Source organism: Macaca mulatta, chromosome 14, assembly GCF_049350105.2.
Source record: "Macaca mulatta isolate MMU2019108-1 chromosome 14, T2T-MMU8v2.0, whole genome shotgun sequence".
In the NCBI taxonomy this organism is placed as follows: domain Eukaryota; kingdom Metazoa; phylum Chordata; class Mammalia; order Primates; family Cercopithecidae; genus Macaca; species Macaca mulatta.
The window spans coordinates 11683520-11699635 of record NC_133419.1 but is presented as its reverse complement, the minus strand read 5'-3'; the positions used below and the strand labels follow the sequence as shown (position 1 = coordinate 11699635).

General features: G+C 43.2%; 1 protein-coding gene and 1 long non-coding RNA gene across 2 annotated transcripts in view; one reads left to right on the top strand and one right to left on the bottom strand.

Annotated features, from left to right (window-relative positions):
• The window catches only part of ASRGL1 (asparaginase and isoaspartyl peptidase 1), a 33436-nt gene that overhangs the window by 10768 nt on the left and 6552 nt on the right, over window positions 1–16116 (top strand). Inside the window, 2 exon segments of the mRNA NM_001194716.3 lie at window positions 5243–5385; window positions 6213–6370. Of these exon segments, the coding sequence (NP_001181645.1) occupies window positions 5243–5385; window positions 6213–6370 (301 nt within the window).
• On the bottom strand, window positions 6541–8588 carry LOC144334181 (uncharacterized). The gene is made up of 2 exons (XR_013403693.1): window positions 8488–8588; window positions 6541–7493 (listed from the first exon to the last, which is right to left on the bottom strand). It is a non-coding gene; the product is annotated as an uncharacterized LOC144334181 (long non-coding RNA).

Genomic DNA, 16116 nt, shown 5'->3' with positions numbered 1-16116 from the left:
CTTTACCACTTTGGAGCTTCCAAGTGTTTTGGGAGCTGTGTGTCAGGAAACAGGAAGACCAAACTTTGTGTCCAGGCCTTCCACATCTGTGGATTTACCTAATCTCAGGTTGAAAATATTTGGGGAAAAAAAAATCCATAGAAGCCTGCCTTTGCAGGCCAGGTGTGGTGGCTCATGACTAATCCCAGCACTTTGGGAGGCTGAGGCGGGTGGATCACCTGAGGTCATGAGGTCGAGGCCAGCCTGGCCAACATGCGAAACCCCATCTCTACTATAAATACAAAAATTAGCCGGGCGTCGTGGCTCACACCTGTAATCCCAGCTACTCGGGAGGCTGAGGCAGGAGAATCACTTGAACCCGGGAGATGGAGGTTGCAGTGAGCCAAGATCGCACCACTGCACTCCAGCCTGGGCAACAGAGCGAGACTCCTTCTCAAAATAAAAAAAAGAGAAATGAAAGGGGGCTAAAACTGTCCTCTTTTCCACTGAATTGTTTCTGGGTGAGGCCACAGGGGAGGGGGTTGGCAGGTCCAGGTAGAGCCATGCATGTCAGACATGCATAAAAACCTAAAAAGATATTGCAAAAGGCCAGTCTGCAGTAGTGGTGGTATCTGAAGGAATGGTTGGCAGTCTGTATCTACACCTCATTAGAATCAGGTTCCCCTCCTCCCCCAGCTTGATGAACTTTTTATTTTTTTGAGATGGAGTCTCGCTCTGTTGCCCAGGCTGGAGTGCAATGGCATGATCTCGGCTCACTGCAACCTCCACCTCCCAGGTTCAAGCAATTCTCCTGTCTCAGCCTCCTGAGCAACTGGGATTACAGGCATGCACTGCCACGCCCAACTAATTTTTGTATTTTTAGTAGACAGAGTTTCACCATGTTGGCCAGGCTGGTCTTGAACTCCTGACCTCAAGTGATCCACCTGCCTCAGCCTCCCAAAGTGCTGGGATTACAGGGTTGAGCCACCGCGCCCGGCCCCCTAGTCATTCTTTTAGGTTAGGCCTGCTGGCAACAAATTCTTTCCATTTGCCCTTATATGTGTTATGGACTGAATGTTTGTGTCCACCTGAAAATTCAAGTGTTGAAGCCCTAACCTGGTTGTGTTTGGAGATGGCCTCCGAGGAAGTAATTAAAATGAAGTGAGGTCATAAGGATGGAGTCCTGAACCAATAGGATTAGTGTCCTTATAGGAGGAGACACCAGAGAGCTTGCCCGCTCTCATGGGCACAAGGAGAGGTCATGGAGCAGTGTGCACGCGGTGAGATAGTCACCACCTACAAACCAAGACAAGAAGCCTCAAGGCTGGGCGCGGTGGCTCATGCCTGTAATCCCAGCACTTTGGGAGGCTGAGGCAGGTGGATCACTTGAGGTCAGGCATTCAAGACCAGCCTGACCAACATGGCGAAACCCTGTCTCTACTAAAAATACAAAAATTAGCCGGGTGTGGTGGCACATCTGTAATCCCAGCTATTCAGGAGGCTGAGGCACAAGAATCACTTTGACCCAGGAGGCAGATGTTGCAGTGAGCCAAGATCACACCACTGCATTCCAGCCTGGGCAACAGAGTGAAACTGTGTCTAAAAAAAAAAAAAAAAAAAGGCCGGGCACTGTGGCTCATGCCTGTAATCCCAGCACTTTGGGAGGCTGAGGCGGGCAGATCACGAGGTCAGGAGATCAAGACCATCCTGGCTAACACGGTGAAACCCCATCTCTACTAAAAAATACAAAAAATTAGCCGGGCGTGGTGGTGGGCACCTGTAGTCCGAGCTACTGGGGAGGCTGAGGCAGTAGAATGGCATGAACCCGGGAGGCAGAGCTTGCAGTGAGCTGAGATTGCGCCACTGCACTCCAGCCTGGGTGACAGAGTGAGACTGTCTCAAAAAAAAAAAAAAAAAAAAGCAGCAGCAGCCTCAGAATGAAACCCACCCCTTTTTGGCACCTTCCTAATACAATCTGAGAGTGTCTTGATTTCTCCTTCGTTCCTGAAGAATATTGTTGCTGGATATAGAATTCTGGATTGATAGTTCTTTTCTTCAGCACTTGAAAATGCTGTTCTTCCTTCTGGCCTCCATGGTTTCTAGTGACAAATTGTTTTGTCATTAAAATTGGTTTCTGCCCTATAGGTAAGGTGTCATTTCTCTCTTGCTACTTTGAATATTTTTTAGTCTTTCGTTCACTGGTGGTTTGGTTATGATGTGTCTTAGTGTGAATGTCTTTGTGTTTAGTCCTATTTAGGGCTTGCTCACCTTCTTAAATTGGTAGATTTATGCTTTTTACCAAATACAAGGAATTTTCAGCCATTATTTTTTTGAATACTTCTCATTCCCACCCATTTCTCCTCCCCTCTGGGAGTCTAATGACTTGAATGTTAGTTCTTTTGTTATGGTCCCACTGGTCTGCGGGGCTTTGTTCATTTTGGTGTTTTCCAGGCCCTGTTCTGCTGTTCAGACTGAGTGATTTCTAAGTCCAGTATTACATTTTTTCAGCTCTAACTTCCATTTGGTTTTTCTTTACATCTTATATTTCTTTGCTGAAACTTAATAATTTTTTTAGTTATTTCAAGTTCATTGAAGCATTTTTATGATGCTGCTTTTTTTTTTTTTTTTTTTTTTTTAGGGACAGGGTCTCAGTCTGTCACCTAGGCTGGCGTATGGTGGTGTAATCACAGCTTACTGCAACCTCGAACTCCTGGGTCAAGTGATTCTCTTGCCTCAGCCTCCCAAGTAGCTAGGGCTTTGAGTGTGTGCTACTATGCCAAGCTAATTTTTTTTTTTTTTAAAGATGGGGTCTTGCTATGTTGGCCAAGTTGGTCTTGAATTCCTGGCCTCAAGAGATGCTTTTGCCTCAGCCTCCCAAAGTGCTGGGATTACAAAGCACAGGTATGAGCCACCATGCCTGGCCAATGGCTGCTTTAAAATTGCTGTCAGGTAATTCCAACATCTGTGTCATCTTGGTATTGTCATCTGTTAATTGTTTTTCCTTAGGTTGAGCTGTTCTTGGTTCTTCGTATGATGAGTGATTTTCTCTTGGACTCTAGACATTTTGCATATTATGTTTTAAGACCTTGGATCTTATTTATTTAAATCTTTTATCAGGTCTTCTCTAACCTGTGCGGATCAGTGTAAGGGGATGCTGCCTTGTCATTGCCAGATGGAAAAGGTGTGAGCTGCTTTGGCAGAAGAAAGTGTCTAAGCCACACACCTGGATTTGATTCCTTGCTCTTTACCCAGAAGACATTTGATATTGGAAAGTTGCCTTTTTGGTTTCCCCACCTGTGAAATTGGCATGTAATCAGGGCAGCAAACACTTACTGTTTACCTCCACATGCTAGACATTATTCCAAGTGTTTAATATGCAATACCTACCTCATTGATGGTTGTAAGGATTAAACGAGTTGATGTTCTTACTCATTTTACTCATGAGGAAACAAGCACAAAGAGATTGAGAAGCATAGCTGGATTGGTAGGCATTATCTGGGCAGAGAAGTATGGAGAAAGGGTGCTAGTGGTAAAAACAACAGCATGTGCAAAGGCACAGAGACACACAGGCTCCTGGCATATAGTAGCCCTCCCTTATCTCTGGGGGATGTGTTTCAAACCCCCAGTGGGTGCCTGAAACCACCAGTAATACTCAACCTTTTAGCAACTGGTTTGGTTTTTTTCTTTTCATATATACATTAATTAGCCACAGTAAGAGATTAATAACAACTGATAATAACATAGAACAATTGTAACAGTATACCAGCATCACTACTCTTGTGCTTTGAGATCATTATTAAGTAAAATAAGGGTTTCTTGAACACAAGCACTTACAGGTGCTATTGCAGTTGATCTGCTTGATATTCAAGACAACTGCTAAGTGACTAACAGGCAGGTAACCTATACAGTGTGGATATGCTGGACAAGGGGAGGAATCACATCCCTCTGAAGGATAGAGTATGATGGTGCAAGAAGTGTTTATTTCTGGAATTTTCCATTTAATAAGGGGCCATGGTTGGCTAAGGATAGCTAAAACCCCAGAAGCAAGGCTATAGATAAAGGGACTACTGTATTCAGGGAAAGCTAATATTTCAGTAAAATGTAGCCAAGGAGAGAAAATGAAGCTGGAAAAGCAGGTCAAAGGCCAGGTTAGGAAGGGCTTTGTACTTTTTATTTTGTAGGTCATGGAGTGCCAAGTCAGATTTCTCTTTTTTTTTTTTGAAACGGAGTCTCAGGCCGGGCGCGGTGGCTCAAGAGGCCGGGCGCGGTGGCTCAAGCCTGTAATCCCAGCACTTTGGGAGGCCGAGACGGGCGGATCACGAGGTCAGGAGATCGAGACCATCCTGGCTAACACAATGAAACCCCGTCTCCACTAAAAATACAAAAAAAATTAGCCGGGCGTGGTGGCGGCGCCTGTAGTCCCAGCTACTCGGGAGGCTGAGGCAGGAGAATGGCGGGAACCCGGGAGGCGGAGCTTGCAGTGAGCCAAGATCGCGCCACTGCACTCCAGCCTGGGCGACAGAGCGAGACTCCGCCTCAAAAAAAAAAAAAAAAAAACGGAGTCTCACTCGTCACCCTTGGCTCATGGCAACCTCCGCCTCCTGAGTTCAAGTCATTCTCCTGCCTCAGCCTCCCAAGTAGCTAGGATTACAGGCACGCACCACCACGCCTGGCTAGTTTTTATATTTTTAGTAGAGACAGGGTTTCACCATGTTGGCCAAGCTGGTTTCAAACTCCTGACCTCAAATAATCCACCTACCTCCTTCTCCCAGAGTGCTGGGATTACAGGCGTGAGTCACCACATCCAGCCTCTAAGTCAAGATTTCTCTCTCTTTTTTTTTTTTTTTTGAGACAAAGTCTTGCTCTATTGCTCTATTGGAGTGCAGTGCCGTGATCTCGGCTCACTGCAACCTCCACCTCCCGAGTTCAAGCCATTCTCCTGCCTCAGCCTCCCGAATAGCTGTGACTACAGGTGCGGGCCACCATGCCCAGCTAATTTTTTGGATTTTCAGTAGAGACGGGGTTTCACGTGTTAGCCAGGATGGTCTCAATCTCCTGACCTCGTGATCTACCCACCTCGGCCTCCCAAAGTGCTGAGATTACAGGCATGAGCCACGGTGCCCAGCCAAGATTTCTCTCTTAAAAAATAAAATGTTCCTCTGGCAATGGAATAGAGGATGGATTAAAGGGGGCAAAGCAGAGGAAAATCTGGAGCCATTTCTAAATTCTTAATTCTTGCTTTTCAACTTCTTTTTGGTTTTAGGTTGTGGGTCTGTCTTGAACACAGATGGTGAGGTTGAAATGGATGCTAGTATCATGGATGGGAAAGACCTGTCAGTAGGAGCAGTGTCCGCAGTCCGGTGTATAGCAAATCCCATTAAACTTGCTCGGCTTGTCATGGAAAAGGTATATGTGACTAAAGCAGCCTTTTCTTATGAATTGTTATCACTATACTTCAGTGATAAGGGCTCCAACTGTGTGGAAATACTTGAGATCACTGTTCTCCTAAAACATATATACAAAACAGAAGCAGTGTATTTGAGTTTCTCACTCAGCCAAGATTGTTGACTAAGAATCACTTGACCAGTGAGTGATTACTTTATCTTCCTGTATTGTCTTCATACCACATACAAACTGACCAGACCAGCTATTTAATAGCATGTGTTAAAGATGGATTGAGGGCCGGGCGCGGTGGCTCACGCCTGTAATCCCAGCACTTTGGGAGGCCGAGGCGGGCGGATTACAAGGTCAGGAGATCGAGACCACGGTGAAACCCCGTCTCTACTAAAAATACAAAAAATTAGCCGGGCGTGGTGGCGGGCGCCTGTAGTCCCAGCTACTCAGGAGGCTGAGGCAGGAGAATGGCGTAAACCCAGGAGGCGGAGCTTGCAGTGAGCCGAGATCACGCCACTGCACTCCAGCCTGGGCGACAGAGCGAGACTCCGTCTCAAAAAAAAAAAAAAAAAAAAAAAAAAGATGGATTGAGTTCTCTAAATTTAACGTAATATGTAAATCGCATCTCTAGTAATGTTCCATCAATTGGGGTCTTTTCTTTTTTAATGCAAAAACTCAGTCAGGCTTTTTTCAGCATACAGAAAAGCAAACCACTGGAATTTGTATTTTGGATCCTTTGCACGCAGAGAGAAGTAATTATTTCAACACAGTTGGAACAGTTAAAAAGATTTAAAATTTTCAAAAAAAACAATCATTTTCTCTTTTCTTTCTGGCCTCAGACACCTCATTGCTTTCTCACTGACCAAGGTGCAGCACAGTTTGCAGCAGCTATGGGGGTTCCAGAGATTCCTGGAGAAAAACTGGTAACAGAGAAAAACAAAAAGCGCCTGGAAAAAGAGAAGCACGAAAAAGGTGCTCAGAAAACAGATTGTGAAAAGTAAGTTATCAGGGGAACCCACCCCCAATAATTCAACGTAGTTTCTTTTCTATTTGCCTAAGTGTCGGCCGGTCTGAGAAATAAAGGGAAAGAGTACAAAAGAGAGAAATTTTAAAGCTGGGTGTCTGGGGGAGACATCACATGTCAGCAGGTTCCGTGATGCCCCCTGAGCCATAAAACCAGCGAGTTTTTATTAGCAATTTTCAAAGGGGAGGGAGTGTACAAATAGGGTGTGGGTCACAGAGATCATATGCTTCAAGGGCAACAAAAGATCACAAGGCAGAAGGTCAGGGCGAGATCACAAGGTCAGGGCAAAACTAGAATTACTGATGAACTTCCGTGTCCTGCTGTGCACGCATTGTCATTGATAAACATCTTAACAGGGTTCAAGAGCAGAGAACTGGTCTGGCTAGAATTCACCAGGCTGGAATTTCCTAATCTTAGCAAGCCTGGGGGTGCTGCAGGAGGCCAGGGCATGTTTCATCTCTTATCTGCAACTGCATAAGGCAGACACCCCCAGAGCGGCCATTTTAGAGCCCTCCCCCCCCCCCAGAATGCATTCTTTTCCCAGGGCTGTTAATTATTAATATTCCTTACTGGGGAAAGAATTCAGCGATATTTATCTTACCCGTTTTCAGTAATAAGAGAAATATGGCTCTGTCCTGTCCGGCCCACAGGCAGCCAGCCTTTAAGGTTATCTCCCTTGTGCCCTGAAAATCGCTGTTATCCTGTTCTTAAGGTGCCCAGATTTCATATTGTTCAAACACACATGCTCTGCAAACAATTTGTGCAGTTAACGCAGTCGTCACAGGGTCCTGAGGCAACATACATCCTCAGTTTACGAAAATGACGGGATTAAGAGATTAAAGACAGGCATAGGAAATTATAAGAGTACTGACTGAGGAAGTGATAAATGTCCATGAAATCTTCACAATTGATGTTCTTCTGCCATGGCTTCAGCTGATCCCTCCGTTCGGGGTCCCTGACTTCCCACAACAGTCAGTCTTACCTGTGGCTCACATTATTTGGGAGTTATTAAAATATGAAAGTTTGGCAAATACCTGGTTATCTACAATTCATTTGTTTTGTTATGTTTTTTGTTTGTTTGAGACTGAGTCTCCCTCTGTTGCCCAGACTGGAGTACAGTGACCTGATCTTGGCTCCCTGCAACCTCTGCCTCCCAGGCTCAAGCGATTCTCCTACCTCAGCCTCCTGAGTAGCTGGGACCACAGGTGCACACCACCACACCCGGCTAATTTTTTTTTGTATTTTTGGTAGAGATGGGGTTTCGCCATGTTGGCCAAGCTGGTCTCAAACTCCTGACCTCAGGTGATCCGCCTGCCTTGGCCTCCTGAAGTGCTGGAATTACAGGCATAAGCCACCGCGCCCAGCCTCTGACATGATTTAGTAGAAGAATTTCATGTATTAATGTATCAGTTATCTGGATTCTTCTTGATCAGTTTATCTTAAATAGACTAAACAGGTTATCTGTGATCTAGTGTACCTTATAAACATAAGTACTCTTACATAGTTTAGAGAAATCAGCACAACTCTTAGAAATTCAAATTAGTCATGTTCTGAATTACAGTTTTCTGTTACAGATTTTTAAATCCCAAATAAAAGACCACTTATTTAAAGCAAAATTTGAAAGTAAAATGTGAATATGGCCTGGGAGTTTATAATGGAATTTAATCTATTGACTCTGCGTACTTTTTAGAGTAATAATATTTAACCAGAGGTATACCTTGTATCACCTAGGAGCTTTTTCAAAATATACATGTTTAGGCCACCTCGCCAGAAGAATCAGGTTTAAATAGATCTGAGGTGGAAAGGCCAGACAGGTATGTTATAAAAAGCGTTCCCAGGTCATTCTGATGTGTTCCTCAGGTTCAGACTCTGTTTTAAAAGATTGGCGTTGGCCGGGCGCGGTGGCTCACACCTGTAATCTCAGCACTTTGGGAGGCCGAGGCAGGCGGATTGCCTGAGCTCAGGACTTCAAGACCAGCCTAGGCAACATGGTGAAACCCCGTCTGTACTAAAGATACAAAAAAGTAGCCAGCCTCGGTGGCACATGCCTATAATCCCAGCTACTCGGGAGGCTGAGGCAGGAGAATCACTTGAACCCGGGAGGCGGAGGTTGCAGTGAGCGGAGATCCCGCCATTGCACTCCAGCCGGGGTGACAAGGCGAGACTCCGTCTCAGAAAAAAAAAAAAAAGATCGACCTTACGTTGGCAGCTGTTGACGACCTGACTGAGTGTGCTTTTGTGTCTGTGGGCTAGAGTCATAGGAGTGGGGTTGCCTTATTCATGATTTACGTTCATTTTGAAAGATGTCACCACATTGCTTTCCAGAAATTCAGTAACACCTCTCCAGCAGCCCCTGCTGCTTTTCCACGTAAGCAAGAGGGGCTCCTGCCGTGGGCCCCGCACTTTAAGGACCTTCATATCACACACAAAACAATTGACTTATTCCAGAACACATAGGACCCCTTTGTCACTCAACATTGACACAGCTTGACCCATAACCCTAATCATTGCTCTTGTGACTAACACCATTCAGCCACCAAGGAAATCTCCACATCCCTTGCTCTGTGTCTTGGAAGCAAAAGGCACCTGAGTTCAAGGTTTGTGGGTAGTGCCACTATTGACCTCAGAAATGGACATTGCTTTGGAGTGTGGGGAAGATTCAAACAGCAGAAGGACTTAGGTAAGAGAAAAAGACTAATTAATTAACTGGTGAAATAGATTCTTGCCTCACAAAGTATTATTTCCCTGTAGTGCCAGGTATCCATTTTCTTGCCTCTCTACGTGTTGGAATGTGTGGTTCTGAAGATTTTCACAGGGAGGGTTCTGTGGTGTAATGGTTAGCACTCTGGACTCTGAAGATTTTCATGAGTTCGTGTAGTGTCTGCAGAAGTTGCACATGGGGACTGTTACTTTTCAGTTTGTGTATGGGTAGGTCTAGAACAGCACCGTCCAATAGAAATACTGTGAGAGCCACAAATGTAATTTAACATTTTCTAGTGGCCACATCCACAGTGGCTCACGCTTGTAATCCCAGCACTTTGGGAGGCCAAGGAGGGTGGATCACATCTGAGGTCAGGAGTTCAAGACCAGCCTGACCAATAGGGTGACCCATGTCTCTACTTAAAATACAAAAATTAATGGCCAGGCGCGGTGGCTCAAGCCTGTAATCCCAGCACTTTGGGAGGCCGAGGCGGGCGGATCACAAGGTCAGGAGATCGAGACCACAGTGAAACCCCGTCTCTACTAAAAATACAAAAAAAATAGCCGGGCGCGGTGGCGGGCGCCTGTAGTCCCAGCTACTCAGGAGGCTGAGGCAGCAGAATGGCGGGAACCCGGGAGGCGGAGCTTGCAGTGAGCCGAGATCGCACCACTGCACTCCAGCCTGGGCAACAGCATGAGACTCCGTCTCAAAAAAAAAAAAAAAAAAAAAAAAAAAAAATTAGCTGGGTGTGGTGGCGGGCACCTGTAATCCCAACTACTCAGAAGACTGAGGCAGGAGAATCGCTTGAACCCAGGAGGCAGAGGTTGCAGTGAGCTGAGATCACGCCATTGCACTTCAGCCTGGGCAACAAGAGCGAAACTTTGTCTCAAAAAGAAAAAAAGTGAAATTAATAATATATTTTATTTAACCAAATGTATCCAAAATATCATTTCAACATGTAATGAATATAAGAAATTATGAAATGTCTTGCTCTTTTTTTATACTAAATCTTCAAAGTTTGATGTGTTTTACACTTACAGTACGTCTCACTGAGAACAGCCACATTTAGCTAGCAGCCACTCAGTAGCCACATGTAGATGTAGCTTCTGTAAGTGCACAGCACAGGTCTAGACAGAACCTGTGTGAGAAAAACTGATAACAGAGAAAAACAAAAAGCACCTGTAGTTGCTAATTCTCCATGTTAGCAACTACATGGACGTTAACTATTAGAATTATGAATGGTTTTATTTTGATGAAAATATTTAAAAGATGTAGTTAATTTAAAAAAAATATAGTGTTGGCCGGGCGCGGTGGCTCAAGCCTGTAATCCCAGCACTTTGGGAGGCCGAGACGGGCGGATCACGAGGTCAGGAGATCGAGACCATCCTGGCTAATATGGTGAAACCCCGTCTCTACTAAAAATACAAAAAAAAAAAACTAGCCGGGCGAGGTGGTGGGCGCCTGTAGTCCCAGCTACTCGGGAGGCTGAGGCAGGAGAATGGCGTAAACCCGGGAGGCGGAGCTTGCAGTGAGCTGAGATCCGGCCACTGCACTCCAGCCTGGGCGACAAAGCGAGACTCCGTCTCAAAAAAAAAAAAAAAAAAAAAAAAATATATGGTGTTAAAATTTTTAGCTTTTATGTATTGTATTTACTAATTATAATTCATGTTTTAATGTTAATAAAAATTTTGTATATTTTATAATTACTTTTATAACTTTTTGGAAATTATATCTGCAAATTACTGGGTTTTTTCTTTTTTCTTTTTTCTTTTTTTTTTTTTTGAGACAGCGTCACACTCTGTTGCCCAGGCTGGAGTGCAGTAGCACGATCTCGGCTCACTGCAACCTCTGCCTCCCAGGTTCTAGCAATTCTGCCTCAGCCTCCTGAGTAGCTGGGATTACAAGTGTGCACCACCACACCTGGGTAATTTTTGTATTTTTAGTAGACACAGGGTTTCACCATGTTGGCCAGGCTGGTCTCGACCTCCCACCACCACGCCTGGCTAATTTTTTATATTTTTAGTAGAGACGGGGTTTCACCGTGTTAACTAGGATGGTCTCGATCTCCTGACCTCGTGATCCGCCCACCTTAGCCTCCCAAAGTGCTAGGATTACAGGTATGAGCCACTGCGCCCGGCCAACTGTTTTTTTTTTTTTTTTTAGATTAGCTCTTTATTTTTTGATGAAAATACATTCTCATTTTTTATACTTTGGATATAATTACATTTTACTTTTAATCCCTTAGATTATTGAAAATGAGTATAAGTCAAGATTTTGGTAGAATAAGAATGCTAAAGTGGAGCTCACAAAAGAAAAATGAAAAAGGAAGTAAAAATCTTCAAAGAAGCAGGCTGCTTGCATTTTCCAACACTGGAAGCAATAAAAGTAAGCGGTCTTCTTCCAGGGTGACCCACATAAAATTCACTAACCAGACCTTACAAAGGTTTTGTTAAATGAAGATTTACTTGTTAATCAAAACAATGAAAATTAGTAAGAAAATTATTCTCACCAAATCCCAGTTTGAACAAGTCAGATGAAATCCTTTGCAACTTCATCTTCTTTACTAAAGGAAGATTTAATTGCTAATCTCAAAGAATCACACACAAAAAAACACATATCCAGTTACAGGAATTGAGGGAAAGAGGCCAAATAAACAGACAATTGATTTTACCGGAAACAGAACACAATGTAAAATACTGATGTAATATTCTCGAAAGAATAATACAATGTGTCTAATATTTAGCCAAGCCTAATCATTCTTTTCATGACACCATTAGTACAGTGTGTGCAAAAAACAATGGAAATTTTCTAGGTTTAGTAAAAGAGATTTCAAAATTTGGTAAAATGCCAAACATGTCATTAAGACAAAAATAATGAAAGTAATGATCGTTCCCTAGGATGGAGAATTCCAACAGATTATGAGTTTAATAGGGAATAAAGTGAGATGTGAAGTCATATATAAAAATTTTTTTGTCAATAAATTTTTTGGTTTTGTGGGATTTTTTTGTTTGTTTTTTTTGAGACAAGGTCTTATTTTGTCACCCAGGCTCGAGTGCAGTGTTACAGTCAGAGCTCACTGCAGCCTCAATCTCCCAGGCTCAAGTGATCCTCCCATCTCAGCCTCCCAAGTAGGTAGGACTGCAGGCATGCACCATGCCTGGCTAATTTTATTTTTAGTAGAGACGGGGTGGTGCCATGTTGCCCACACTCGTCTTAAGCTCCTGAGCTTAAGGGATCCTCCTTCCTGCTTGGCCTTCCAAAGTGCTTTGGTGAGCCACCAAACCTGGCCAAATTTTTTTTTGAGAGAGAATCTTGCTCTGTCACCCAGGCTGAAGTGCAGTGACGTGATCGCGGCTCACTGCAACCTCCACCTCCCGAGTTCAAGAGATTCTTCTGCCTCAGCCTCCCGAGTAGCTAGGATTACAGGCACATGCCACCACGCCCAGCTAATTTTTGTATTTTTAGTAGAGACGGGGTTTCACCATATTGACCAGGCTGGTCTCCAACTCCTGACTTCGTGATCCACCCGCCTCAGCCCCCTAAAGTGCTGGGATTACAGGCGTGAGCCACCATGCCTGGCCCAAAATTTTTTAATAAAATAGTTACTCAGTTCAACTAGAGTGTACCATGGTACTCATAGTACCATGAGTGTACCATTACTGCTTGAAGAAAAGTCTGAATCATTCCATGTTTCATTGGCTTTATATCTCCTCCTTAAAGTGTGATTTTTGAATTACGTGAATAATTGAAAGAAAACTTTCCATTTTAGACATTAATTTCAAGGATTGTTGAAGGCAAGCCTGTGATAATGGAGCAAATGTGGTTGGCAAATGAGAGATGTACAAGCAAGAAGCTTGGCTAAGAATCCAGAAGCAAACTATGTGACGCATACAGCCCATCGTTTGAAATTTGTTTCTAGGATGCATGACCTCCACTGTGCCACTAGTGGTGATGCTTGGGAACAATAGAGGGAATACATGCAGTGTTTTCTAGATGTGCCCAAAGATGGAATATCCTGATTAAAGTTACATTTCACCCTATAACAAGTCTCAGGCGCACCATGAGAATACCAACGAAATGCTGTTGAAGTAATTAAATTGAATTTAGATAAGAAGAATTCAGCAAAACCATAAAAAGTCTTCAAAGAGCAAATCGTGGACTTTAGCAAAAAGCAAAATTAATTTTGAACTTGTAGTATTTAGTATAAATCTGATTTCTATTAATAAATTTAACAAAACCATAACCTATATATATATATGTATATATTTTTTCTGGGAGTACCTCCTTTCTTATCTGACATACACACACACACACACACACACACATATATATATAGCATAGCTACTTCACCTTTAAAGGATTTAAATTTTTTTTAAGTTTATAGAAACAAAACCGAAACTGCATGTGAGATATACAACAAAATCCAAGGAAATTGAAACAAGGGAAGAAAAGTATTTATCTGGCTTGAAGAAAATTCACAGATAATCCCTAAACCAGTTTCCATAGAGACTTTTTTCAATTCATTATAAATCAGAGCATAGTATCTGAAGAGAGATCTGAACAAAATTGAATAACATTCTCCTGTTTTTTTATTTTCTTCAATATGAATATACCAGCATCAAAACTTAAAAGAATTTATGTGCATAGACCTAGATACTGTTTAAAAGATTATAGAAACAACTGTAAGTGATTGTGATTTATATGATCAAGTTAAAAATTTTAATACTCTCTGCAGTCACAATTTATATATAAATCCATACAGTATTTGAGTGTGATAATGTGAAAATCAGGATTCATTTCTAAATCTAAGTACTGCTTTGAGAATTTTGTTGGTAATTCCAGTTGCTGCTGCTTCAGCAGAAGGAAGCTTCTCCAAATTAAAATTAATTAAAAACTTGCTAAAAACTATGTTGACTCAAGAAAGGTTTTCTTTTTTTTTGCCATTTTGTCAGTAGAATCCATGTTAAGTATAAGAACATCATCAGGCCAGGCTTGGTGGCTCACGCCTGTAATCCCAGCACTTTGGGAGGCCGAGGCGGGTGGATTGCCTGAGCTCGGGAGTTCACAACCAGCCTGAGCAACACGGTGAAACCCCATCTCTACTAAAAAATACAAAAAATTAGCCAGGCCTGGCGGCATGCACCTGTAGTCCCAGCTTCTCGGGAGGCTGAGGCAGGAGAATTGCTAGAACCCAGGAGGCAGAGGTTGCAGTGAGCCGAAATCACACTACTGTACTCCAGCCTGGGTGACAGGGCAAGACTCCATCTCAAAAACAAAAAAAAACCATCATCAGTACTCCCTGGAATGAAGCCAAGAAAAAATATTTTTATGGAATAAATACATAATTTATTAAATGTGTCTGTGTGTGTGTGTGTGCGCGCATGTGTGTGCGTGCCATTCATCTGCCATCACCAGCCAATTAACAAATGACCCTGGTATGCACAATAATAACTAAGTTAAGTCATCATTGGTAGTTTGTCAACTTTCGGTCATGTGAAAACCACAGCTTTTCAATATTTTTCCAGATAAAATAGTATGGAGGTTCCTAAAGAAATTAAAAATAGAACTGCCTTATAACCCAGCAGTCCCACTTCCGGGCATATACCCAGAGGAAATGACATCACCATCTAGTAAATATATCTGCACTTCCATGTTCATTGCAGCATTATTCAAAATAGCCAGGATATTGAAACAACTACATTGTCCATCAATGAAGAATGGATAAAGTATAATGTATATATACAGTGGAATATAATTCCACAGTAAGAAGAGGAGATCCTGCCATTTACAACATGATACTAAGTGAAATAAGCCAGCACAGAAATATACTACATGATCTCACTTACATATGGAATCTTAAAAAAAAAAAAAAAAAAAAAAAAAAAAAGAAAGATTGAGGCGGGGAGTGGTGGTGGCTCACTCCTGTAATCTCAGCACTTTGGGAGGCCAAGGCAGGCAGATCACCTGAGGTCAGGAGTTTGAGACCAGCCTATGGTGAAACCCCATATCTACTAAAAATATAAAAATTAGCTGGGCATGTGGCACACGCCTATAATCCCACCTACTCGGGAGGCTGAGGCAGGAGAATAGCTTGAACCTGGGAGGCAGAGGTTGCGGTGAGCCGAGATTGTGCCACCACACTGCAGCCTGGGCAACAGAGCGAGACTCCGTCTCAAAAATAAATAAATAATAAAATATTTTAATTTTGGGGGGGCAAGTGGATTACTTGAGATCAGGAGTTTGAGACTAACCAGTTTAGGATTACAGTATTATTGGCTGGGCGCGGTGGCTCACACTTGTAATCCCAGCAGTTTGGGAGGCGGAGGCGGGCAGATCACGAGGTCAGGAGATGGAGACCATCCTGGCTAACACGGTGAAACCCCCTCTCTACCGAAAATACAAAAAATTAGCCGGGCGTGGTGGCGGACGCCTGTAGTCCCGGCTACTCGGGAGGCTGAGGCAGAAGAATGGTGTGAACCCGGGAGGCGGAGCTTGCAGTGAGCGGAGATGGCGCCACTGCACTCCAGCCTGGGCGACAGAGTGAGACTCCGTCTCAAAAAAAAAAAAGGATTACAGTATCTCCCCCTTACCTGCAGTTTCACTTTCCGTGCTTTCAGTTACCCACACCCAACCGTGGTGTGATGTTTTGAGAAAGAGACCACATTCATATAACTTTTACTACAGTATATCATTATAATTGTATTATTGTTAATCTCTTACTGTGCCTAATTTATCAATTAAACTTTATCATAGTTGTGTACATACAGTATAGGGGAAAACATAGTGTTTGTAGAGGTCAGTGCTAGCTGAGCTTTCGGGCATCCACTGAGGGTCTTGGAACGTATCCCCTGCAAATAAGAGGGGACTACTGTATTACATCTACTGCTGCTGTGAACACCTTGTGTAAGCTTTTTTGGTGAACACCTGTCCACATTTCTGATGGACAAATACACAAGTGTATAATTTGCTGAGTCATGGGATGTGCATATGATCAGTTCCAGTAGACATTGTGAAATGG